Here is a 26,666-nt window from a genome sequence, read left to right on the forward strand (position 1 = left end):
GAGGCAGTGTTGGGCTATTTTGGGGCGGTTTTGGGCTATTTTAGGGCGGTTTGGGGCTATTTTAGGGCGGTTTTGGGCTATTTTGAAGCATTTTGAGGCGGTTTTGGGCTGTTTTGGGCAGTTTCGGGCTGTTTTGGGGCGGTTTCGGGCTGTTTTAGGGCGGTTTAGGGCTATTTTGGGCTATTTTAGGGCGGCTTTGGGCTATTTTAGGGCGGCTTTGGCTATTTTGGGGCGGTTTGGGGCTATTTTAGGGCGGTTTTGGGCTATTTTAGGGCGGCTTTGGGCTATTTTGGGGCATTTTGAGGCGGTTTTGGGCTATTTTGGGGCGGTTTCGGGCTATTTTGGGCTATTTTAGGGCGGTTTGGGGATATTTTGGGCTATTTTACGGCGGTTTCGGGCCATTTTGGGCTATTTTAGGGCGGTTTTGGGCTATTTTGGGGCGGTTTCGGGCCGTTTTGGGGCGGTTTTTGGGGTCCCCACCTGCCCCGGGGGCGCTTTCGGGGGGCTCTGGGTGTAGGCGCAGGCGATGCTGCTCTGGACGGCGCTGACCCAGCGGCGCTGCCCCCCCCCCGAATCCGCCTGCAGGACGCAGGATCTGGGGGGAAAAAAGGGGATTTTGGGGTCCCCTCGGCCGTTTTGGGGGGTCCCCCTCCCCCCAGGAAAGGTTTTGGGGTGTTGGGTGTCATTTTTTGGGGGGGGGTTGGGGGGCCCCGGGGTCCGTTTTGGAGGGGTTTGGAGCCCCCCCAGGTTTGGGAATTGGGATTTTTTGCAGGGCTCCCCCCAAGATTTTGGATCCCCCCCCAGAATTTTGGGGTCCCCCCTCCCCCCAGAATGGATTTTTGGGGTCTCCTCGCAATTTCATGGTCCCCCCATGGATTTTTGGGGTCTCCCTCGGAATTTTGGGGTGCCCCAGGAAGGTTTTGGGGTCTTTCCAGGAGAATTTTGGGCGGTTTTGGGGGCGATTTTCGAGCCTCCACCTTTGGGAATGGGGATTTTTTGGGGGGTTCTTTTCCAGATTTTGGGGTCCCCCCCAGAATTTTGGGGTCCCCCCCTCCCCGCCAAAACGGATTTTCGGGGTCTCCCTCGCAATTTCGAGGTACCCCAGGAAGATTTTGGGGTCTTTCCAGGAGAGTTTTGGGCGGTTTTGGGGGCGATTTTCGAGCCTCCACCTTTGGGAATTGGATTTTTTGGGGGGCTCCCCCCAAGATTTTGGATCCCCCCAGAATTTTGGGGTCCCCCCTCCCCCAAAATGGGATTTTTGGGGTCTCCCTCGCAATTTCGAGGGTACCCCAGGAAGGTTTTGGGGTCCTTCCAGAAGAATTTTGGGCGGTTTGGGGGCGATTTTCGAGCCTCCACCTTTGGGAATGGGGATTTTTTGGGGGGTTCTTTTCCAGATTTTGGGGTCCCCCCAGAATTTTGGGGTCCCCCCTCCCCCCAAACGGATTTTTGGGGTCTCCCTCGCAATTTCGGGGTGCCCCAGGAAGATTTTGGGGTCTTTCGAGGAGAATTTTGGGCCGTTTGGGGGCGATTTTCGAGCCTCCACCTTTGGGAATGGGGATTTTTTGGGGGGTTCTTTTCCAGATTTTGGATCCCCCCAGAATTTTGGGGTCCCCCCCTCCCCCAAAATGGATTTTTGGGGTCTCCCTCGCAATTTCGAGGTACCCCAGGAAGATTTTGGGGTCTTTCCAGGAGAATTTTGGGCGGTTTGGGGGCGATTTTCGAGCCCCAACCTTTGGGAATGGGGATTTTTTTGGGGGGTTCTTTTCCAGATTTTGGGGTCCCCCCAGAATTTTGGGGTCCCCCCTCCCCCAAAACGGATTTTTTTGGGGGGATTTTTGGGGTCTCACTTGGACGGGGAGACGACCTCGAAGCAGAAGCGGCGCTCGAGGTCAGGGCAGGGTTTGACGGTGCAGAGCCTCAGGTCCTCCACCACCACCGTGGGGGGGTCCTGGGGGGGTCCCCAAAATCTCACCCAGGTGGGGAGGGGTCCCCCCAAAATCCTCCCCCACCCCCTCCCCCCCCAAATCCGCGGTTAAAAACAACCCCAAAAACCCCCAAATCCTAAAAAAATTAAAAAAAAAAGGACCCCAAAATGCGGCCCCGCCTCTCCCCACAAAGTGGGGGGTCCCCCCCAAAAATCCATTCAGGACACCCCAAAATCCACCCAGGACCCCCAAAATCCACCCAGGACCCCCCAAAATCCACCCAGGACACCCCAAAATCCCCCAGGACCCCCCAAAATCCCCCAGGACACCCCAAAATCCACCCAGGACCCCCCAAAATCCCCCCTGGAGCCCTCAAAACCCACCCAGGACCCCCCAAAATTCCCCCAGGACCCCCCAAAAATCCACCCAGGACCCCCCAAAAATCCACCCAGGACCCCCAAAATCCAACCAGGACCCCCCAAAATCTACGCAGGACCCCCCAAAATCCCCCAGGACCCCTCAAAACCCACCCAGGACCCCCCAAGATCCCCCAGGACCCCCCAAAATCCACCCAGGACCCCCCAAAAACCCACCCGGACCCCCCAAAATCCCCCCTGGAGCCCTCAAAACCCACTCAGGACCCCCCAAAAATCCACCCAGGACCCCCCCAAATCCCCCAGGACCCCCGAAAATCCACCCAGGACCCTCCAAAAATCCACCCAGGACCCCCCAAAAATCCACCCAGGACCCCCCAAAATCCCCCCAGGACCCCCCAAAAATCCACCCAGGACCCCTCAAAACCCACCCAGGACCCCTCAAAATCCACCCAGGACCCCCCAAAATCTACGCAGGACCCCCCAAAATCCCACCCAGGACCCCCCAAAATCCACCCAGGACCCCCCAAAATCCCCCAGGACCCCCCAAAACCCACCCAGGACCCCCCAAAATCCATCCAGGACCCCCCAAAAATCCACCCAGGATCCCCCAACAACCCACCCGGACCCCCCAAAATCCCCCCTGGAGCCCTCAAAACCCACTCAGGACCCCCCAAAAATCCACCCAGGACCCCCCCAAATCCCCCAGGACCCCCGAAAATCCACCCAGGACCCCCCAAAATCCACCCAGGACCCCCCAAAAACGCACCCAGGACCCCCCAAAATCCCCCAGGACACCCCAAAATCCCCCAGGACACCCCAAAATCCACCCAGGACCCCCCAAAATCCCCCAGGACACCCCAAAATCCACCCAGGACCCCCCAAAAATCCACCCAGAACCCCCAAAATCCCCCCAGGACACCCCAAAATCCACCCAGGACCCCTCAAAATCCCCCAGGACCCCCAAAAATCCACCCAGGACCCCCCAAAATCCACCCAGGACCCCCAAAAATCCACCCAGGACCCCTCAAAATCCCCCAGGACCCCCAAAAATCCACCCAGGACCCCCCAAAATCCACCCAGGACCCCCAAAATCCAACCAGGACCCCCCAAAATCTACACAGGACCCCCCAAAATCCCCCCAGGAGCCCTCAAAACGCACCCAGGACCCCCCAAAACCCACCCCAGACCCCCCAAAAACCCACCCAGGACCCCCCAAAATCCACACAGGACCCCCCAAAAATCCACCCAGGACACCCCAAAATCCACCCAGGACCCCCCAGAATCCCCCAGGATCCCCCAAAATCCACCCAGGACCCCCCAAAATTCCCCAGGACCCCCCAAAAACCCCCCAGGACCCCCAAAACTCTCCCCAAAATCCCCCCAAAACCCACCCAGGACCCCCCAAAAACCCCCCAGGACCCCCCAAAACCCACCCAGACCCATCTGGGACCCCCCCAAAATCAGCCGGGGCCCCCTAAAATCCCTCCCAAGACCCCCCAAAACCCACCCAGGACCCCCAAAACTCCCCCCAAAATCCCCCCAAAACCCACCCGCGACCCCCCAAAACCCCCCAGGACCCCCAAAACTCTCCCCAAAATCCCCCCAAAACCCACCCAGGACCCCCCCAAATCCCCCCAGGACCCCCAAAACCCCCCCCAGACCCATCTGGGACCCCCCAAAATCAGCCGGGGGCCCCTAAAATCCCTCCCAAGACCCCCTAAAACCCACCCAGGACCCCCAAAACTCCCCCCAAAATCCCCCCAAAACCCACCCACGACCCCCAAAAATCCCCCAGGACCCCCCAAAACCCACCCAGGCCCCCCCAAAAACCCCCCAGGACCCCCCAAAACCCACCCAGACCCATCTGGGACCCCCCAAAATCACCTGGGGACCCCTAAAATCCCCCCCCAGACCCCCGAAAACCCCCCAAAACCCACCCAGGACCCCCAAAACTCTCCCCAAAATCCCCCCCAAACCCACCCAGGATCCCCCAAAACCCCCCCAGGACCCCCCAAAATCCCCCAGGACCCCCAAAACCCCCCAGGACCCCCCAAAACCCACCCGGGCCCGTTTCAGGTACAGCAGTTGGTTGCTCTGGATGAAGAACCAGCGCCTGGAGGGGGCGGAAATTTGGGAATTTGGGGGCGTTTTGGGCTGGTTTTAGGGCGTTTTTGGGGCGTTTTTGGGGCGTTTCAGGGGATTTTAGGGAATTTCGAGGCGTTTTGGGGTGGTTTTGGAGGAAAACGGGGGCGTTTCGGAGCGTTTTAGGGCGTTTTTGGGGTTTTAGGGAGTTGCAGGGAGTTTTAGGGAGTTTTGGGGCAGTTTTGGGGCAGTTTGGGCATTTTTGGGGTGATTCGGGGTGTTTTGGGATGTTTTGGGGAGTTTTTGGGGGGTTTTGGGGCGTTTCAGGGGGTTTTGGGGTGGTTTGGAGTGGAACGGGGGCGTTTTAGGGAGTTTTAGGGCGTTTTTGGGGTGTTTTGGGGAGGTTTTGGGTGGTTTTGGGGTATTTTGGGGAATTTTTGGGTGTTTTTGGGGTGTTTTGGGGAGTTTCAGGGGGTTTTGGGGTGGTTTGGAGTGGAACGGGGGCGTTTTGGAGAGTTTTAGGGTGTTTTTGGGGTGTTTTGGGGAGTTTTAGGGCGTTTTTGGGGTGTTTTGGGGAGTTTTAGGGTGGTTTGGAGTGGAACTGAGGTGTTTTAGGGAGTTTTAGGGTGTTTTTGGGGTGTTTTGGGGAGTTTCTGGGGGTTTTGGGGTGGTTTTGGAGGAAAACGGGGGCGTTTCGGAGCGTTTTAGGGCGTTTTTGGGGTTTTAGGGAGTTGCAGGGAGTTTTAGGGAGTTTTGGGGCAGTTTTGGGGCATTTTGGGCATTTTTGGGGTGATTCGGGGTGTTTTGGGATGTTTTGGGATGTTTTGGGGAGTTTTTGGGGTGATTTGGGGCGTTTCAGGGGGTTTTGGGGTGGTTTGGAGTGGAACGGGGGCGTTTTAGGGAGTTTTAGGGCGTTTTTGGGGTGTTTTGGGGAGGTTTTGGGTGGTTTTGGGGTGTTTTGGGGAGTTTCAGGGGGTTTTGGGGTGGTTTGGAGTGGAATGGGGGTGTTTTGGGGAGTCTTGGGGAGTTTTGGGGTGTTTTGGGGAGTTTTAGGACTTTTTGGGGTGGTTTGGGGAGTTTTGGGGTGGTTTTGGGAGTTTCAGCGTGTTTGGGGGTGTTTTGGGGTGGTTTTGGGGTGTTTTGGGGTGGTTTCAGGGTGTTTGGGGGTGTTTTGGGGTGGTTTTGGGGCGGTTTTTGGGGGTTCCGGTACCTGCTCCAGGTGCGGAAGGCGTTGCTGGCTCTCTTGTACAGGTAACCCTCCATGGGCGGGGCCTCAGGCCCCGCCTCCCCCGCGGCCCCGCCCACCTCCTCCTGCGATAGGTCCTGGGAGCCGCCAATCAACACAGGCCCCGCCCCCCACCCCCCCACCCCAACCGAGCCACGCCCCTTCCTGCAGCTGTCAATCAAATTAACCCGACCCTAGGCTGTCAATCGGCTCGATTGCAGCTGTCAATCAAAGCACGGCCACGCCCCCCACCCCCTGTCAATCAGCACTCACACCCACCCGTGCCCCACCTGTCAATCAACACTGACCACGCCCCCCCTTCCCCACCTGTCAATCATACGCGGCACCGCCCACTCCCCGCAGCCACACCCCACCTTTGGCCACGCCCCAGGCCACGCCCCTTCCACCGAGACCACCCCCAAACCTCAGGCCACGCCCCCCATTTAAGCCACGCCCCTTCCACCGAGACCACCCCCCAACCTCAGGCCACGCCCCCCATTTTAAGCCACGCCCCCACCCAATCAAACCCACCCTTTTCCCTCAGGCCACGCCCCCCGAGGTCAGACCACGCCCCCTCCGCCCTGGCCACGCCCCCCGGCCACGCCCACCTGCTGCAGCAGGAGCTGGTGCCGCTGCTCCAGGTCCCGCTGCCGCCGCGCCCCCTCCAGCTCCCCCCGCTCCAGCTGGGACAGGGGGGGGGTCCCCAAAAATCAGCAACCCCCGGGACCCCCCTTGGAACCCCCCGGGACCCCCTGGGACCACCCCAAAACCCGGGGCCCCCCGGGACCACCCCAAAATCCCCCCCGGGACCCCCCCTTGGAACCCCCCGGGACCCCTCCCCAGCTCGGACCGGGGATCCCCAAAAATCAGCAACCCCCCCTTGGAACCCCCCGGGACCACCCCAAAACCCCCCTGGGACCCCTCCCCAGCTCCCCCCGCTCCAGCTGGGACAGGGGGGTCCCCAAAAATCAGCAACCCCCGGGACCCCCCCTTGGAACCCCCCCGGGACCCCCCCTCAACCCAGGACCCCCCGGGGCCCCCCCTTGGAACCCCCCGGGGCCCCCTGGGACCACCCCAAAACCCGGGGCCCCCCGGGACCACCCCAAAATCCCCCCCGGGACCCCCCCTTGGAACCCCCCGGGACCCCTCCCCAGCTCGGACCGGGGATCCCCAAAAATCAGCAACCCCCGGGGACCCCCCTTGGAACCCTCCGGGAGCCCCCGGGACCCCCCTCAACCCAGGACCCCCCGGGACCACCCCAAAACCCCCCCGGGACCCCCCCTTGGAACCCCCCGGGACCACCCCAAAACCCCCCCGGGACCCCTCCCCAGCTCCCCCCGCTCCAGCTGGGACGGGGGGGGTCCCCAAAAATCAGCAATCCCCGGGAACCCCCTTTGGAACACCCCGGGACCCCCCGGGACCACCCCAAAACCCCCCCGGGACCCCGCCCCCAGCCCGGACCCCGGGAATTTTGGGGGTGGGAGATCCCATGGGGTGGGGGAGGGGTCTCTTGGGGGTGTCCTTGGGTGGTTTTGGGGTCCCGGGGGGGATTTTGGGGTCCCGGGGGGGATTTTGGGGGAGTCCCTGGGGGTCTCAGGGGTCTCTGGGGGATGGGGGAGGATCTCGGAGGGGTTTTGGGGGGGCCCCGGGGAGTTTTTGGGGTGGTTTAGGTGGATTTTGGGGGGTTTTGGGGGGATTTTGGGGTGTTTTAGATGGATTTTGGGGGAGTTCTGGTGGATTTGGGGTGGATTTTGGGGGGTTTTAGGTGAATTTCGGGGTGATTTAGGTGGATTTTGGGGTGTTCTGGGTGGATCTTGGGGGTTTTGGGCGAATTTCAGGGTGGTCTGGGTGGATTTCGGGGTGTTTGGGGTGGATTTCGGGGTGTTTTAGGTGGATTTCGGGGTGTTCTGAGTGGATTTCGAGGTGCTTTGGGTGGATTTTGGGTGGATTTTGGGGTGTTTGGGGTGGATTTCGGGTGCTTTGGGTGGATTTCGGGGTGTTCTGGGTGGATTTCGAGGTGTTTTAGGTGGCTTTTGGGGTGTTCTGGGTGGATTTTGGGGTGTTTGGGGTATTCTGGGTGGATTTTGAGGTGTTTGGGGTGGATTTTGGGTGGATTTTGGGGTGTTCTGGGTGGATTTCGGGGTGTTCGGGGTGGATTTTGGGGGTCCCAGCCCCACCTGCGCCCCCAGGTGCCCCCGATAATCACAGGCCGGGGGGGGATTGGGGGTCCCAGGAGGATTTTGGGGCGTTTTAGGTGGATTTTGGGGTGTTTTGGGTGGATTTTAGGGTGGATTTCGGAGTGTCTTAGGTGGATTTTGGGGTGTTTTGGGGGAATTTTGGGTGGATTTTGGGATGTTTTGGGTGGATTTTGGGGTGTTTGGGGTGGATTTCGGGGTGTTCTGGGTGTTTTGGGGTGTTTGGGGTGGCTTTTGGTGTGTTTGGGGTGGCTTTTGGTGTGTTTGGGGTGGATTTCGGGGTGTTTGGGGTGGATTTTGGGTGGATTTCGGGGTGTTTCGGGTGGATTTTGGGTGGATTTTGGGGTGTTTGGGGTGGATTTTGGGGTGTTTGAGGTGGATTTCGGGGTGGTCTGGGTGGATTTTGGGTGGATTTCGGGGTGTTCTGGGTGGATTTCGGGGTGCTCGGGGTGGATTTTGGGGGTCCCAGCCCCACCTGCGCCCCCAGGTGCCCCCGATAATCGCGCGTCGCTGTCGCCCCCTGGTGCCCGCGGCTGAAAAACGCGGCCTGAGCCTCCAGCAGCGCCAGCACCTGGGGGGGGATGGGCGGAGGGGGGGAGGGGGGTCAGCGCCACCCTCGGGACCCCCCAAAACCCCCCCGGGACCCCCAGACCCCTCCCCAAATACAGGAAGCCCAAACACCCCCCCAAACCCTCCCCAGCCCCCCCAAAATCCCCTCAGGGACCCCCCCCAACCCCAAAAAATCCCCCAAACTTCCCCTTCCGGGACCCTCAAGGAGCCCCAAAACCCCCCCAGGGCCCCCCAAAACCCCCCCGGGACCCCCAGACCCCTCCCCAAATACAGGAAGCCCAAACACCCCCCCCAAACCCTCCCCAGCCCCCCCAAATCCCCTCAGGGACCCCCCCCAACCCCCAAAAAATCCCCCAAACTTCCCCTTTTTGGGACCCTCAGAGATCCCCAAATCCAACCCAGGGACCCCCAAGGAGCCCCCCAAAAAACCCCCGAGGGTCCCCCAAATCCTCCCCGGGACCCCCAGACCCCTCCCCAAATACAGGAAGCCCAAACACCCCCCCCAAACCCTCCCCAGCCCCCCCAAAAATCCCCTCAGGGACCCCCCAAGCCCCAAAAAATACCCCAAACTTCTCCTTTTTGGGACCCTCAGAGCTCCCCAAAACCCCCCCAGGGCCCCCCAAATCCTCCCTGGGACCCCCAGACCCCTCCCCAAATACAGGAAGCCCAAACACCCCCCCAAACCCTCCCCAGCCCCCCCCAAATCCCCTCAGGGACCCCCCAACCCCCAAAAAATCCCCCAAACTTCCCCTTTTCGGGACCCTCAGAGATCCCCAAATCCAACCCAGGGACCCCCAAAGACCCCCCAAAAAACCCCCCCAGGGTCCCCCAAAACCCCCCCGGGACCCCCAGACCCCTCCCCAAATACAGGAAGCCCAAACACCCCCCCAAACCCTCCCCAGCCCCCCCAAAAATCCCCTCAGGGACCCCCCCCCAACCCCAAAAAATACCCCAAACTTCTCCTTTTTGGGACCCTCAGAGCTCCCCAAAACCCCCCCAGGGCCCCCCAAATCCTCCCTGGGACCCCCAGACCCCTCCCCAAATACAGGAAGCCCAAACACCCCCCCAAACCCTCCCCAGCCCCCCCCAAAAATCCCCTCAGGGACCCCCCAACCCCCAAAAAATCCCCCAAACTTCCCCTTTTTGGGACCCTCAGAGATCCCCAAAACCCCCCCAGGGCCCCCCAAAACCCCCCCCGGGACCCCCAGACCCCTCCCCAAATACAGGAAGCCCAAACACCCCCCCAAACCCTCCCCGGCCCCCCCCAAATCCCCTCAGGGACCCCCCCAACCCCCAAAAAATCCTCCAAACTTCCCCTTTTCGGGATCCTCAGAGATCCCCAAATCCAACCCAGGGACCCCCAAGGACCCCCCCAAAAACCCCCCGAGGGTCCCCCAAATCCTCCCCGGGACCCCCAAATCCTTTTGTGACTCCCTGAAGAGCCCCAGGGACCCCCCAAAATCCCCAAAACCCCCCAAATTTCACTCACAAACTGCAGAATTTCGGTTTTTTTCTTGTCCTGCACCACGTTGAGCTGGGGGAGGGGCAGGGTGAGGGCGTGGCCACGCCCACCCAAAGCCACGCCCACCCAAAGCCACGCCCACCCAACCCCCACCTACCCAAACCCCACTCCTTTAGGCAACGCCCAGACCGCACCCAGTTAAGCCCCGCCCACATAAACCACGCCCACCTCTCGCAGACCCCACCCGCACAATTAAGACAAGACCACGCCCACCTATTTAAGCCACGCCCACTCCCTAAGCCCCGCCCACCCCGGGACACGCGCGCTCAATTTTAAGCCACGCCCACCCCCGTTAATCCCGGCCCACCTCTAGGACACGCCCACCCACTTTAAGCCACGCCCACTCATTAACCCCAGCCCACCTCTAGGACACGCCCACCCACTTTAAGCCACGCCCACGTCGTTAGACCCCGCCCACTCCTGGGCCACGCCCAGTCCCGACAGGCCACGCCCAGTCGCAGGCCACGCCCACGCCCTCGAACCATTTAAGCCACGCCCATCCCCATTAAGCCCCACCCACCTTCGCACCCAAAGCCACGCCCACCCATTAAGCTCCGCTCAACTGCACACCCAGACCACGCCCGTCCCCATTAAACCACGCCCATCCCGTTAAGCCCCGCCCACCCCGCTAAGCCCCACCCGCCCGCCCACATCAAACCACGCCCACCCCATTAAGCCCGGCCCATCTCTACACCCCAAACCACACCCCAAACCACACCCACCATTTAAACCCCCGCTCCGCCCGCTAAGCCCCGCCCACCTGCACCCCAAAACCACGCCCGCCCATTAAGCCCCGCCTACTCTCACACCCAGACCACGCCCACTCCATTAAGCCCCACCCACCTGCCCTCCCAGACCACGCCCATCCCTATAAACCACGCCCACCTGCACTCCCAAACCAGCCCCACCCCCTTAAGCCCCGCCCACCCCCGCTAAGCCCCGCCCATCTGCACTCCCAGACTACACCCACCCCCGCTAAGCCCGGCCCGCCTGGTCGCCCCAAAACCACGCCCACCCCATTAAGCCCCGCCCACCTGCACACAAATGCCCCGCCCACCCCTTAAGCCCCGCCCACCCCTTAAGCCCCGCCCACCTGCACACCAAACGCCTCGCCCACCCCCTTAAGCCCCGCCCTCCTGCACACCAAATGCCCCACCCAGCTCTTAAGCCCCGCCCACCCACACACCAAATGCCCCCACCCTTAAGCCCCGCCCACCCCGCTAAGCCCCGCCCACCCACACACCAAACGCCCCGCCCACTCTGCTAAGCCACGCCCACCCCCATTAAGCCCCACCCCCTTAAGCCCCGCCCACCCCCTTAAGCCCCGCCCACCTGCGCACCCCACACCAGCCCCACCCCCTTAAGCCCCGCCCACCCCCTTAAGCCCCGCCCACCTGCAGCACGTGGTCCAGCCCCCGGGCCCTGGCCACGCCCCTGGCCACGCCCAGCGCCGCCTGAGCCTCCTGAGCCTCCAGGGGGCGCCGTCGCGGCACCTCGGCGTGGTGCTGCAGCGCCCCCTGCAGGAGCTCGGCCGCGCGCGAGCGCTCCCGGCCCGCGGCACGGAGCCCCCGGAGAGCCCTGGAATCACCCCAAAATCGGGTCAGGGATGGGGCTGGAACCACCCCGGAGAGCCCCAAAATCACCCCAAAAACCGGGATTAAGTCCCAGCCTGAGACACCCCCAGAGAGCCCCAAAATCACCCCAAAAACCGGGATTAAATCCCAGCCTGAGACACCCCCGGAGAGCCCCAAAATCACCCCAAAATCGGGTCAGGGATGGGGCTGGAACCCCCCCAAATCCCCCCAGGACCCCCAAATCCCTCTGGGACCCCTAAAATCCCCCCTGGTCCCCCCAGATCCCTCCTGGACCCCCAAAATCCCCCCATGACCCCCCAAATCCCCCCAAAATCCTCCCAGGATCCCCAAAATTGCCCCAAGCCTGCAAAATTCCCCCCTGGACCCCCCAAATCCACCCAGGACCCCCCCCAAATCACCCTGGTACCCCCCAAAATCCCCCCTGGGCCCCCCAAATCTCCCCTGGACCCCCAAAATCCCCCCAAGAACCCCCAAATCCCCCCAAAATCCTCCCAGGACCCCCCAAATCCTCCCAGGACCCCCCAAAATCCCCCCTGGACCCCACAAATCACCCTGGTACCCCCCAAAATCCCCCCAGGACCCCCTAGATCCCCCTGGACCCCCCAAAATCTCCCCGGGACCCCTCAAAATCCCCCCAAAATGCTCCCAGGACCCCCCAAAATCCCCCCTGGACCCCCCAAATCCCCCCGGGACCCCCCAAAATGCCCCCAGGACCTCCCAAAATCCCCCCCGGACCCCTCCATATCCCCCCCAGGACCCCCAAAATCCCCCTGGGACACCCCAAATCCCCTCGGGACCCCCCCAAATCCCCCCAAAATCCCTCTGGGACCCCCCAAATCCCCTCAGGACCCCCCCAAAATCCCCCCCGGACCCCCCAAATCCCCCTCACTCTCGCAGCAGGGGCTGCAGGTGCCTCCTGAGGGCGCTCTGGGTGCAGCTCCGCAGCTCCTGGGGGCGTGGCCAAAGCGTGGGGGGCGTGGCCAGGGCGGGAGGGGCGTGGCCAAAGCGTGGGGGGCGTGGCCAGGCCGGGAGGGGGCGGGGCCTAAGCGTGGGGGGCGTGGCCAAACTGGGAGGGGGCGCGGCCAAAGCGGGGGCGTGGCCAGGGCGGGAGGGGTGGGGCCAGAGCGGGAGGGGGCGGGGCCAAATTTGGGGGCGTGGCCAGACCGGGAGGGGGCGGGGCCAAAGCATGGGGGGCGTGGCCAAACTGGGAGGGGGCGTGGCCAAAGTGTGGGGCGTGGCCAGGGCGGGAGGGGCGTGACCAGGCCAGGAAGGGGCGGGGCCAAATTTGGGGGAGTGGCCAGGACGAGAGGGGGCGTGGTCAAAGCGTGCGGGGCGTGGCCAGGCCGGGAGGGGGCGGGGCCTAAGCGTGGGGGGCGTGGCCAAACTGGGAGGGGGCGTGGCCAAAGTGTGGGGCGTGGCCAGGGCGGGAGGGGCGGGCAGCCAGGACGAGAGGAGGCTGGGCCAAATTTGGAGGGCGTGGCCATGCCGGGAGGGGCGTGGCCAAAGCGTGGGGGGGCGTGGCCAGGCCGGGAGGAGGTGGGGCAAATTTGGGGGCGTGGCCAGGCCGGGGGGGCGTGGCCCAAAGCGTGGGGGGCGTGACCAGGCCAGGAGGAGGCGGGGCCAAATTTGGGGGCGTGGCCAGGCCGGGAGGGGCGGGGCCGGAAGGGAGTGGGCGGGGCTAAGGGGGTGTGGCCCGAAGGGGGCGTGGCTTGGAGAAAAGGGGGCGTGGTGTGTTTGAGTGTGGGCGTGGCCTCGGGAGAAGGGGGCGTGGCCTGCGGACCTCGTGGCTGTCCATCATCTGCTCCAGCGAATCACAGAACTTCTCCAGAGCCTCCTGGGGGGGGAACGGCCGGGGGGGGGGGGGTCAGGAGGGGTTCGGGACCCCCAAAATTCACTCCAGGAACCCCCAAAATTCACTCCAGGGACCCCAAAATCCCCCCAGGAACCCCCAAACCCACCCAGGGACCCCCAAAACCCCCCAGAAACCCCCAAAATTCACTCCAGGGACCCCAAAATCCTCCCAGGGACCCCCAAAATTCACTCCAGGAACCCCAAAGTCCCCTAGGACCCCAAAACCCCCCAGGACCCCCAAACCCACCCAGGGACCCTCAAAATTCCCTCCCGAGACCCCCAAATCCCCCCAGGAACCCCAAACCCATCAGGAACCCCCAAAATTCACTCTAGGAACCCCCAAATCCCCCCAGGGATCCCCAAAATTCACTCTAGGAACCCCCAAATCCCCCCAGGGATCCCCAAAATTCACTCTAGGAACCCCCAAATCCCCCCAGGGACCCCCAAGAACTCCCAAAACCCCAAATTTGGGGCTCCCCCCCCCTCCCAGGACCCCTCCCTCCCACTGGACCCCCCCCCAAACCCTCCCAAATTCGGGGTCCCGCCCCTCCAGGGCACCCCAATCCCGGGGGATTTTGGGGGGTCTCACCCGCACCAGGGGGTCCCCCCCGGGGGGTCCCCGCGAGCTCCCGGAGCCCCGCGGCGAAGGCTCGGCTGGAACCTTCCAGAGCCCGGCCGGCCTCGAGCACGGCCGAGCAGAGCTTCAGCACCTGGGGGGGACCAAAATCCGCCGGGATCACCCCAAAATCCACCCCAAAAGCGGCCGGGATCAGCCCAAAATCCAGCCCAAAATCCACCCCGAAATCCGCCGGAATCAGCCCGAAATCCGCCGGAATCAGCCCAAAATCCACCCCAAAAGCGGCCGGGATCAGCCCAAAATCCAGCCCAAAATCCACCCCGAAATCCGCCGGAATCAGCCCGAAATCCGCCGGAATCAGCCCAAAATCCACCCCAAAAGCGGCCGGGATCAGCCCAAAATCCAGCCCAAAATCCACCCCGAAATCTGCCGGGATCAGCCCCAAAATCCACCCCAAAAGCGGCCGGAATCAGCCCAAAATCCAGCCCAAAATCCACCCCGAAATCCGCCAGAATCAGCCCGAAATCCGCCGGAATCAGCCCAAAATACACCCCAAAATCCACCCCAAAAGCGGCCGGGATCAGCCCAAAATCCACTGGAATCAGCCCAAAATCCGCCCCAAAATCCGCCGGGATCAGCCCCAAAATCCACCCCAAAATCCATCCCAAAAGCCGCCGGAATCAGTCCAAAATCCACCCCAAAATCCGCCGGGATTGGCCCCAAAATCCACCCCAAAATCCACCCAAAATCTGTTGGAATCAGCCCAAAATCCAGCCCAAAATCCAGCCCGAAATCCGCCGGGGATCAACCCAAAATCCACCCCAAAATCTGCCGGAATCACCCCAAAATCCACCCTAAAATCCACCCCAAAACCCTCCGGAACCAGCCCAAAATCCACCCCAAAAATCCGCCGGGATCAGCCCCAAATCCACCCCAAAACCCGCTGGAATCAGCCCAAAATCCAGCCCAAAATCCACCCCGAAATCCGCCGGGATCAGCCCCAAAATCCACCCCAAAAGCGGCCGGAATCAGCCCAAAATCCACCCCAAAATCCACCCCAAAATCCACCGGAATCACCCCAAAATCCACGCCAAAATCTGATGGAATCAACCCAAAATTCACCCCAAAATCCGCCGGGATCAGCCCAAAATCCACCCCAAAAGCAGCCGGAATCAGCCCAAAATCCAGCCCAAAAGCGGCCGGGATCAGCCCAAAATCCACCCCAAAATCCACCCCAAAATCCACCCCAAAACCCGCCAGAATCAGCCCCAAAATCCACCCCAAAATCCACCCCAAAATCCGCCGGAATCAGCCCAAAATCCAGCCCGAAATCCGCCCCAAAAGCCCCGGAATCAGCCCAAAAGCCACCCCAAAATCGGCCAGAATCACCCCAAAATCCACGCCAAAATCTGATGGAATCAACCCAAAATCCACCCCAAAATCCGCCGGGATCAGCCCAAAATCCACCCCAAAAGCGGCCGGAATCAGCCCAAAATCCACCCCAAAATCCACCCCAAAACCCGCGAGAATCAGCCCCAAAATCCACCCCAAAATCCACCCCAAAATCCGCCGGAATCAGCCCAAAATCCAGCGCGAAATCCGCCCCAAAAGCCGCCAGAATCAGCCCAAAAGCCACCCCAAAATCCGCCAGAATCACCCCAAAATCCAGCCCAAAATCTGCAGGAATCAGCCCAAAATCCAGCCCGAAATCCGCCCCAAAAGCCGCCAGAATCCGCCCAAAATCCACCCCAAAATCCACCCCAAAATCCGCCCCAAAATCCCCCGGAATCGGCCCAAAATCCAGCCCAAAATCTGCCAGAATCAGCCCCAAAATCCACCCCAAAGGCGGCCGGGATCAGCCCAAAATCCACCCCAAAATCCACCCCAAAATCCCCCGGAATCAGCCCAAAATCCCCCGGAATCGGCCCAAAATCCACCCCAAAATCCACCCCAAAATCCATCCCAAAAACGGCCGGAATCAGCCCAAAAGCCACCCCAAAATCCGCCAGAATCAGCCCAAAATCCACCCCAAAATCTGCCGGGATCAGCCCCAAAATCCAGCCCAAAAGCGGCCGGGATCAGCCCAAAATCCACCCCAAAATCTGCCGGGATCAGCCCAAAATCCACCCCAAAATCCACCCCAAAATCCCCCGGAATCGGCCCAAAATCCACCCCAAAATCCACCCCAAAATCCATCCCAAAAACGGCCGGAATCAGCCCAAAAGCCACCCCAAAATCCACCAGAATCACCCCAAAAGCCACCCCAAAATCCGCCAGAATCACCCCAAAATCCACCCCAAAATCTGCCGGAATCAGCCCAAAATCCGCCCCAAAATCCGCCCCAAAATCCAGCCCAAAATCCACCGGAATCACCCCAAAATCCACCCCAAAACCCTCCGGAATCACCCCAAAACCCACCGGGATCAGCCCAAATCTACCGGAATCACCCAAAATCTGCCAGAATCACCCCAAAATCCGCTGGGATCACCCCAAAATCCGCCGGGATCACCCAAAATCCATCAGAATCACCCCAAAATCCACCCAAAATCCATCGGAATCACCCCAAAATCCGCCAGGATCACCTAAAATCCACCAGAATCACCCCAAAACCCACCGGGATCACCCCAAAGCTACCGGAATCACCCCAAATCTGCCAGAATCACCCCAAAATCTGCCTGGATCACCACAAACCCCACCGGAATCACCCCAAAATCCACCGGAATCACCCAAAATCCACCGGGATCACCCCAAAATCCACTGGGATCACCCCAAAATCCACCGAAATCACCCCAAAATCCACTGGGATCACCCCAAAATCCACCGGAATCACCCAAAATCCACCGAAATCATCCCAAAATCCACTGGGATCACCCCAAAATCCACTGGGATCACCCCAAAATCCACCAAAATCCCCCCCAAACCCACCAAAATCCCCCCAAAATCCCCCCCCAAACTCACCTGAGGACCCCAAAACCGCCCCAAACCCCCCCAAAACCCCCAACCCCCCCTCCCCTCCCCCCTGAGCCCCCCCCAGACCCTTTGGGGACCCCCCCGGACCCCCCAAATTTGGGGTCCCCCCTCCCCTCCCCTCCCCCACCTTCTCCAGGTGCGTCTCCAGCTCGGCCGCGTCCGACTCGGCCTCTTCCACCGCGGCCCTGGGGGGGGCAGGGGGCGTTTTTGGGGGTCCTGGGGGGGTTTGGGGGGATTTTGGGGGGTCCTGGGGGGGTTTTGGGGAGACCTGGGGGTGTTTGGGGGGGATTTTTGGGGGTCCTGGAGGGGTTCTGGGGGGATTTTTGGGGGTCCTGGAGGGGTTTGGAGGGGATTTTGGGGGATTTTTGGGGGTCCTGGTGGATTTTTGGGAGCCCTGAGGGGGTTTTGGGGGTCCTGGGGGTTTTGGGGTGTCCTCAGGGGATTTTGGGGGGATTTTTGGGGGTCCTGGAGGGGTTTTGGGGGTCCTGGGGGGATTTGGGGGACATTTTTGGGGGTCCTGGGGGTATTTTGAGGGTCCTGGGGGGATTTTTGGGGGTCCTGGAGGGGTTTTAGGAAGTCTGGTGAGGTTTTGGGGGGTCCTGGGGGGATTTTGGGGGAGATTTTTGGGGTCCTGGGGGGTCCTGGAGGGGTTTTGGGGGTCCTGGGGGGATTTTTGGGGGTCCTGGAGGAGTTTGGGGGGTCCTGGGTGGGCTTGGGGGGGACTTTTGGGGGTCCTGGGGAGATTTGGGGGGGTCCTGGGGGGGTTTTGGGGGAATTTTTGGGGGTCCTGGGGGGGTTTGGGGGGGTCCTGGGGGGGTCCTGGCGGGACTTTGGGGGGGTCCTGGAGAGGTTTGGGGGGATTTTTGGGGCTCCTGGGGGGGTTTGGGAGGGTCCTGGAGGTGTTTGGGGGGGATTTTTGGGGGTCCTGGGGAGATTTGGGGGGGTCCTGGGGGGGTTTGGGGGGAATTTTTGGGGGTCCTGGGGGGATTTGGGGGGTCCTGGGGGGGTTTTGGAGGGAATTTTGGGGGTTCAGGGCAGATTTTGGGGGGGGATTTGGGGGATTTTGGGATCCCGGGGGGGGCGGGGCCGGATTTTGGGGCGGTTTCGGGGATTTTGGGGTTCTTGGGGGGGCGGGGCCGGATTTTGGGGCGGTTTCGAGGTTTTTGGGATCCCGGGGGGGGCGGGGCCGGATTTTGGGGCGGTTTCGGGGATTTTGGGGCCCCGCGGGCGCTTCCGGAGCCGCTTCCGGAGGCGCCGCCGCAGCACCTGGGGGTGGGGGAGGGGCGGGGGGGGACCCCAAAAACGGCCTCGTGCAGGATTTGGGGTCATTTCCCGAGGTTTTGGGGTCCCCCGGAAGGATTTGGGGTCCCCCAGAAGAATTTGGGGTCTTCTTGGAATTTTGGGGTCCCCCGGAAGGATTTGGGGTCCCCCTTGGACTTTTGGGGTCCCCCAGAAGAATTTGGGGTCTTTTCCCTAGATTTTGGGGTCCCTCTTGGAGTTTTGGGGTCTTTTCCCGAGGTTTTGGGGTCCCCTTGGAGTTTTGGGGTCCCCCAGAAGGATTTGGGGTCCCCCAGAAGGATTTGGGGTCTTTTCCCGAGGTTTTGGGGTCCCCTTGGAGTTTTGGGGTTCCCCGGAAGGATTTGGGGTCATTTCCCGAGGTTTTGGGGTCCCCTTGGATTTTTGGGGTCCCCCTTGGAATTTTGGGGCCCCCCAGAAGGATTTGGGGTCATTTCCCGAGGTTTTGGGGTCCCCCAGAAGGATTTGGGGTCCTTTCCCGAGGTTTTGGGGTCCCGTTGGACTTTTGGGGTCCCCCAGAAGGATTTGGGGTCCCCCAGAAGAATTTGGGGTCCCCCAGAAGAATTTGGGGTCTTTTCCCGAGGTATTGGGGTCCCCTTGGAGTTTTGGGGTTCCCCAGAAGGATTTGGGGTGTCCCAGAAGGACTTGGGGTCCCCTTGGAGTTTTGGGGTCCCCCTTGGAATTTTGGGGCCCCCCAGAAGGATTTGGGGTCATTTCCCGAGGTTTTGGGGTCCCCCAGAAGGATTTGGGGTCCCCCTTGGAGTTTTGGGGTCCCCCAGAAGGATTTGGGGTCCCCCAGAAGGATTTGGGGTCATTTCCCGAGGTTTTGGGGTTCCCCAGAAGGATTTGGGGTCCCCTTGGACTTTTGGGGTCCCCCGGAAGGATTTGGGGTCCCCCAGAAGAATTTGGGGTCTTCTTGGAGTTTTGGGGTCCCCCAGAAGAATTTGGGGTCTTTTCCCGAGGTTTTGGGGTCTCCTTGGAGTTTTGGGGTCCCCCAGAAGAATTTGGGGTCTTTTCCCGAGGTTTTGGGGTCCCCTTGGAGTTTTGGGGTTCCCCAGAAGAATTTGGGGTCTTTTCCCGAGGTTTTGGGATCCCCTTGGAGTTTTGGGGTTCCCCAGAAGGATTTGGGGTCCCCTTGGACTTTTGGGGTCCCCCAGAAGGATTTGGGGTCATTTCCCGAGGTTTTGGGGTCCCGTTGGACTTTTGGGGTCCCCCAGAAGGATTTGGGGTGTCCCAGAAGGATTTGGGGTTCCCCTTGGACTTTTGGGGTCCCCCGGAAGGATTTGGGGACCCCCAGAAGGATTTGGGGTCTTTTCCCGAGGTTTTGGGATCCCCTTGGAGTTTTGGGGTCCCCCGGAAGGATTTGGGGTCTCCCAGAAGGATTTGGGGTCCTTTCCCGAGGTTTTGGGGTCCCCTTGGAGTTTTGGGGTCCCCCAGAAGGATTTGGGGTCATTTCCCGAGGTTTTGGGGTTCCCCAGAAGGATTTGGGGTCCCCTTGGACTTTTGGGGTCCCCCGGAAGGATTTGGGGTCTCCCAGAAGGATTTGGGGTCATTTCCCGAGGTTTTGGGGTCCCCTTGGAGTTTTGGGGACCCCCAGAAGGATTTGGGGTCTTTTCCCAAGGTTTTGGGGTCCCCTTGGATTTTTGGGGTCCCCCTTGGAATTTTGGGGTTCCCCAGAAGGATTTGGGGTCCCCTTGGAGTTTTGGGGTCATTTCCCGAGGTTTTGGGGTCCCCCTTTGGAGTTCTGGGGTCCCCCAGAAGGATTTGGGGTCATTTCCCGAGGTTTTGGGGTCATTTTGGGGGGGATTTGGGGATCCCCGGGGTTGTTTTTTGGGGGGGGGGGGGGGTTTGGAGCCCCCCCAGGTTTGGGGATTGGGATTTTTTTGGGGTTTTCCCGAAGCTTTTGGGGTTCCCCTCGTGCAAGGACGCCCCTCCCCCCACCCGGTGGTCCCTTGCACACCTGGGTGAGCCCAGGTGACCCCAAATGGCCCCAAATGATCCCAAATGATCCCAAATGGCCCCAAATGACCCCAAATGACTCCAGGTGTCCCCAAATGACCCCAGGTGTGACCCCAAATGACCCCAAATGACCCCAGGTGTGACCCCAGGTGTGACCCAAGGGGACCCCAAATGACCTCAGGTGTCCCCGAATGATCCCAAATGACCCCAGGTGACCCCAAATGACCCCAGGTGTGACCCCAAATGGCCCCAAATGTCCCCAGGTGACCCCAAATGACCCCAAATGTCCCCAAATGACCCCAGGTGTGACCCCAAATGGCCCCAGGTGTGACCCCAAATGGCCCCAGGTGACCCCAGGTGACCCCAAATGACCCCAAATGACCCCAAATGGCCCCAAATGGCCCCAAATGGCCCCAAATGACCCCAGGTGACCCCAAATGACCCCAGGTGTGACCCCAAATGGCCCCAAATGACCCCAGGTGACCCCAAATGACCCCAAATGGCCCCAGGTGACCCCAAATGACCCCAAATGACCCCAGGTGACCCCAGGTGACCCCAAATGACCCCAGGTGACCCCCGCTGTCCCTTTGCCCCCGCGTGTGTGGGGCCGGCCCGGCTCCCAAAGGCCCCCCCCGCCCCTCCCCCCAGCCCCTCCCCCTCCCCCGTTTCCTGCCCCGGCCCCTCCCCCACGCGTGGGAAACCACTTCCTGTGGGGGGGAGGGGCGGGGCCTGGCCCGGGGGGGGGCCCTGGGGGGGTTTTGGGGGGTCCTGGAGGATTTTGGGGGGGTCTTGGGGGGCCCTGAGGGATTTGGGGGGGGCCCTGGGGGAGTTTTGGGGGGATTTTGGGGGGTCCTGGGGGGATTTTGGGGGGCCCTGGGGGGTTTTGGGGGGCCCTGGGGGGTCCTGGGGGGATTTTGGGGGGGTCCTGGGGGGATTTTGGGGGGCCCTGGAGGGTTTTGGGGGGATTTTGGGGGGGTCCTGGGGGGATTTTGGGGGGTCTTGGGGGGATTTTTGGGGGGATTTTGGGGGGGTCCTGAAGAAGTTTGAGGGGGGGTCCTGGGGGGGGGGGGTTCCAGGACTGATTTTGGGGGTCCTGGGGGGATTTTTGGGGGTCCTGGGGGGATTTTGGCGGGCCCTGGGGGGTCCTGAGGGATTTGGGGGGGTTTTGGGGGGGTCCTGGGGGGATTTTGGGGCACTTTGGGGTGGCGGGAGGGGGGCTGAGGACAAGGTGAGGACCTGTGGGGGGGGGGAGGGGGGGTCCCGATCCTGGGGGGGGATCCAGGGGGTCCCTGGGGGGGTCCCAATCCCGGGGGGGATCCCTGGGGGGATCCAGGGGGTCCCAGGGGGGTCCGAGCCTCGGGGGGGGGTCCCGATCCCAATCCCGGGGGGGGGGGTCTCGAGGGGGGTTCAGGGGGGTCCTGGGAGGGTCCCAGGGGGGTCCGAGCCTCGAGGGGGTCGCGGGGGGGTCTCAGGGGGGTCCCAGAGGGGTCTCTGGGGGGGGGGGGTCCCGATCCCAATCCCGGGGGGGGTCTCAGAAGGATGCTGATGGTGGGGGGGGGGGGGTCCCTGGGGGGATTCCAGGGGGTCCCAGGGGGGTCCGAGCCTCGGGGGGGGGTCCCAGAGGGGTCTTGGGGGGGATTCCAGGGGGTCCCAGGGGGGTCCGAGCCTCGAGGGGGGGGTCCCAGAGGGGTCTTGGGGGGGATTCCAGGGGGTCCCAGGGGGGTCTGAGCCTCGAGGGGGTCCCGGGGGATTCCCAGGGGGGGTCCCGATCCCAATCCCGGGAGGGTCCCGGGGGGATTCAGGGGGTCCTGGGGGGGTCCCAGCCTCGGGGGGGTCCCTGGGGGGGGTCCCGATCCCAATCCCGGGGGGGGATTCAGGGGGTCCCGGGGGGGTCCCACGGGGGTCTGAGCCTCGAGGGGGTCCCGGGGGGGTCCCAGAGGGGTCTCTGGGGGGGGTCCTGATCCCAATCCCGGGGGGGGGGTCTCAGAAGGATGCTGAGGTTGGGGGGGGGGTCCCTGGGGGGATTCCAGGGGGTCCTGGGGGGATTCCAGGGGGTCCCAGGGGGGTCCGAGCCTCGGGGGGGTCCCAGAGGGGTCCCGATCCCAATCCCGGGAGGGTCCCGGGGGGATTCCAGGGGGGTCCGAGCCTCGGGGGGGTCCCGGGGGATTCATGGGGGGGGTCCCGATCCCAATCCCGGGGGGGGATCCCTGGGGGGTTCCAGGGGGTCCTGGGGGGGGTCCGAGCCTCGAGGGGGTCCCGGGGGGGTCTCAGGGGGGTCCCGGGGGTTTTCCTGGGGGGGTCCTGATCCCAATCCGGGGATGGTCTTGGGGGGAGTCCTAATCCCGGGGGGGGGTCTCAGACGGATGCTGAGGTTGGGGGGGGGTCCCTGGGGGGATTCCAGGGGGTCCTGGGGGGGTCCGAGCCTCGGGGGGGTCCCAGAGGGGTCCCGATCCCAATCCCGGGAGGGTCCCGGGTGGATTCCAGGGGTCCTGGGGGGATTCCAGGGGGTCCCAGGGGGGTCCGAGGCTCGGGGGGTCCCGAGGGGGTCCTGGGGGGGTCCGAGCCTCGGGGAGGGGTCCCAGAGGGGTCTTGGGGGGGATTCCAGGGGGTCCCAGGGGGGTCCGAGCCTCGAGGGGGTCCCGGGGGATTCCCAGGGGGGTTCCTGATCCCAATCCCGGAGGGGGTCCCGGGGGGATTCCAGGGGGGTCCCTTGGGGGTCCCAGCCTCGAGGGGGTCCCGGGGGGGTTCTCAGGGGGGTCCCGGGGGTTTTCCTGGGGGGGTCCTGATCCCAATCCGGGGATGGTCTTGGGGGGAGTCCTAATCCCGGGGGGGGTCTCAGAAGGATGCTGAGGTTGGGGGGGGTCCCTGGGGGGATTCCAGGGGGTCCCAGGGGGGTCCGAGCCTCTGGGGGGGTCCCAGAGGGGTCCCGATCCCAATCCCGGGAGGGTCCCGGGGGGATTCCAGGGGTCCTGGGGGGATTCCAGGGGGTCCCAGGGGGGTCCGAGGCTCGGGGGGGTCCCGAGGGGGTCCGAGCCTCGGGGGGGGGTCCCAGAGGGGTCTTGGGGAGGTCCTGGGGGGATTCCAGGGGGTCCCAGGGGGGTCCAAGCCTCGAGGGGGTCCCGGGGGATTCCCAGGGGGGTTCCTGATCCCAATCCCGGGGGGGGTCCCGGGGGGATTCCAGGGGGGTCCCTCGGGGGTCCGAGCCTCGAGGGGGTCCCAGGGGGGTTTCAGGGGGTCCCAGGGGGGTCCCTGGGGGGGGTTCCCAGGGGATTTCGGGGGGGGGGTCCCGGGGGGGGCGGTACCTGAACCAGGGCGAGTCCCTCAGACACTCCTCGAAGTCCAACTTGACCGTCATGGCTGAGGTGGGGGGGGGGGAGGGGTTTTGGGGGGTTTTGGGGGGTCCCGGGGGAGGTTTTGGGGTGGGGGAGGGGTCGGGGAGGGGTCTCAGGGGTTTTCGGGGGGTTCCCGGGGGGGTCCCGAGGGGGGTCCCGGGCTCGGGGCCGCGGCGGTGCCGGGACGTGGCTGGCGCCGACGGGGCCGGGACGGCTCCGCCCGGGGGAGGGACCGGGGGTGGGGGATGGTGGGGGGGGGAAAGGGGGGGTTTGGGGGGGATTTGGGGGGGATTTGGGGGGATGGAAAGGGATTTGGGGGGATTGAGGGGGATTTGGGGGGGATTTGGGGTGATGGAAGGAGAATCGAGGGGGATTTGGGGGGGGGATTTGGGGTGATGGAGGGGGATTTGGGGTGATGGAGGGGGGATTTGGGGGGATGGAGGGGGGATTTGGGGGGATGGAGGGGGATTTGGGGGGATTGAGGGGGGTTTGGGGGGGATTTGGGGGGATGGAAAGGGATTTGGGGGGATTGAGGGGGATTTGGGGGGGATTTGGGGTCATGGAAGGAGAATCGAGGGGGATTTGGGGGGGTTTTGGGGTGATGGAGGGGGGATTTGGGGTGATGGAGGGGGATTTGGGGGGGATTTTGGGGGGAGTGAGGGGGATTTGGGGGGATTTGGGGGGATTGAGGGGGATTTGGGGGGATTGAGGGGGATTTGGGGGGATTGAGGGGGATTTGGGTGGATTGAGGGGGATTTGGGGGGGATTTGGGGTGATGGAAGGAGAATCGAGGGGGATTTGGGGGGGATTTGGGGTGATGGAGGGGGATTTGGGGGGGATTTTGGGGGGATTGAGGAGGGTTTGGGGGGGTTGAGGGGGATTTGGGGGGGATTTGGGGTGATGGAAGGAGAATCGAAGGGGATTTGGGGGGGTTTTGGGGTGATGGAGGGGGATTTGGGGGGATGGAGGGGGGATTTGGGGTGATGGAGGGGGGATTTGGGGGGGATTTGGGGGGATGGAGGGGGGATTTGGGGGGATGGAGGGGGGATTTGGGGTGATGGAGGGGGATTTGGGGTGATGGAGGGGGGATTTGGGGGGATTTTGGGGGGAGTGAGGGGGATTTGGGGGGATTTTGGGGGGATTGAGGAGGGTTTGGGGGGGTTGAGGGGGATTTGGGGGGGATTTGGGGTGATGGAAGGAGAATCGAGGGGGATTTGGGGGGGTTTTGGGGAGATGGAGGGGGATTTGGGGGGGATTTGGGGGGATTTTGGGGGGATTGAGGGGGATTTGGGGTGATGGAGGGGAATCGAGGGGGATTTGGGGGGGATTTGGGGGGGATTTGGGGGGGGTTGAGGGGGATTTGGGGTGATGGAAGGGGAATCGAGGGGGATTTGGGGGGGATTTTGGGGGTGATGGAGGGGGATTTGGGGGGAATTTGGGGGAATTGAGGGGGATTTGAGGGAATTGAGGGGGATTCGGGGGGGATTTGGGGTGATGGAGGGGGCTTTGGGGGGATTTTAGGGGGATTTGGGGGATTTTGGGGTGATGGAGGGGGATTTGGGGGGGATTTCGGGTGATAGAGGGGTAATTGAGGGGGATTTGGGGGATTTTGGGGGGGATTTGGGGGGATTGAGGGGGATTTGGGGGGGATTTGGGGTGATGGAGGGGGATTTGGGGGGATTGAGGGGGATCTGGGAGGATTTTAGGGGGGTTTGGGGGGGATTTGGGGGTGATGGAGGGGTAATTGGGGGGATTTGGGGGGATTGAGGGGGATTTAGGGTGATGGAAGGGGATTTGGGGGGATTTTAGGGGCTTTTAGGGGGATTTTGGGGTGATGGAGGGGTAATTGGGGGGGATTTGGGCAATTTGGGGGGATTTTGGGGGGATTTGGGGGGATTGAGGGGGATTTTGGGGGGATTTTGGGGGGACTTGGGGGGATTGAGGGGGATTGAGGGGGATTTGGGGTGATGGAAGGGGATTTGGGGGGATTTTAGGGGGGTTTGGGGGGGATTTTGGGGTGATGGAGGGGATTTGGGGGGATGGGGGGGATTTGGAGGGGATTTTGGGGGAATTGAGGGGGATTTGGGGGGGACTGAGGGGGGATTTGGGGGCGATAGAGGGGATTTTGGGGGATTTGGGGGAATTGAAGGGGATTTGGGGGGTTTAGGGGATTTGGAGGGGATTTTGGGGGGGATTTGGGGTGATGGAGGGGATTTGGGGGGGATTTTGGGGAATTGAGGTGGATTTGGGGGGATTTTAGGGGGATTTGGGGGGATTTTAGGGGGATTTGGGGGGGATTTGGGGGATTTAGGAGGGATTGGAGGGGGAATTGGGGGAGATTTGAGGGGGATTTTGGGGTTTGTGGGGGATTTGGGGGATTTTGGAGGGGATTTGGGAGGGAAATTGGGGTTTTTTGGGGGGTGGGACCGAGGGGGACGTGGGGAGGGGGATTTAGGGAGGGGGGTCGGGAATTTGGGGTGGAAATTTGGGAATTTGGGGTGAAAATTTGGGAATTTGGGGTCGGGGCCGGACCCGGGGAGGACGCGTGGAAATTTGGGCACCATAACGCCCCTAATCACCCTAATTAACCCCAATCTCAACCCAACCCGTCCGCGACAGCACCCCCTCTCGTTCCTCTAATGAATTAAACCTTAATTACCCCCTAATTACCGCTAATTAGCGCTAATTACCCTCCCAACAACGACACATTTCCATCACCGCACGGGAACAGGCGGCAGGACCTCGCCGCCGCTTTATTTCCCTCCCCCAAGAACCCCCCCCTCCCCCCACCCCCCAGCGCTAATTACCCGCGGCCCGTAATTAACGCGCCTCCTTAATGAGCGCCGCGGCCTCGCCGTTGCCAGGCAGGGCCCATCCCCATGGCAACCGTTGCCGGGGCGCCTGCCGTAAAGCGCGCAAGCGGTGTGGGAGCGCACCCGCCGCGCCGCCGCAAAGCGAGGAAGGCGGTGCGGAGACGCTGCCGTAAAAGGCCACCAAAACGCTGCGAGCCCAAAACCGGAGAGAAAAAAAAAAAAACCCGACGGGGTGGGGGAGGGGAAAAACGCTGAGGGAGGGGCACAAGGGGAGGATTCGCCAGCACCGAGGATTCCCGGGGACGCGGCGGGGAGGCGGCAGCGAGAGGTTTCTCGCCACACCGCCGTCAAGCGCGGCAGGCCGCGAAAGAGTCGCG

At 62.4% G+C, this 26,666-nt stretch overlaps 2 protein-coding genes across 2 annotated transcripts in view; one reads left to right on the top strand and one right to left on the bottom strand.

Moving 5' to 3' along the window:
* Positions 1-480: 480 nt before the first annotated feature.
* Positions 481-26,347, bottom strand: LOC138101657 (arf-GAP with coiled-coil, ANK repeat and PH domain-containing protein 1-like; the record flags this gene model as incomplete). The annotated part of the gene is made up of 14 exons (XM_068999431.1): positions 26,284-26,347; positions 23,447-23,501; positions 17,017-17,074; positions 13,932-14,052; positions 13,272-13,325; positions 12,381-12,439; positions 11,291-11,474; positions 9,864-9,908; positions 8,280-8,375; positions 6,218-6,292; positions 5,595-5,707; positions 4,364-4,415; positions 1,848-1,948; positions 481-595 (listed from the first exon to the last, which is right to left on the bottom strand). Coding segments are annotated over exons 5-14 (858 nt in total), but the record flags the coding sequence as incomplete, so codon positions are not given.
* Positions 20,674-26,666, top strand: part of LOC138101658 (neuralized-like protein 4) — a gene marked incomplete at its 3' end in the record, with an annotated part of 68,103 nt that continues 62,110 nt past the window's right edge. Inside the window, 2 exon segments of the mRNA XM_068999432.1 lie at positions 20,674-20,683; positions 20,793-20,909. Coding sequence (XP_068855533.1) covers positions 20,674-20,683; positions 20,793-20,909 — 127 coding nt within the window.

This window comes from Aphelocoma coerulescens, unplaced genomic scaffold (genome assembly GCF_041296385.1).
Source record: "Aphelocoma coerulescens isolate FSJ_1873_10779 unplaced genomic scaffold, UR_Acoe_1.0 HiC_scaffold_386, whole genome shotgun sequence".
NCBI classification, from domain to species: Eukaryota; Metazoa; Chordata; class Aves; order Passeriformes; family Corvidae; genus Aphelocoma; species Aphelocoma coerulescens.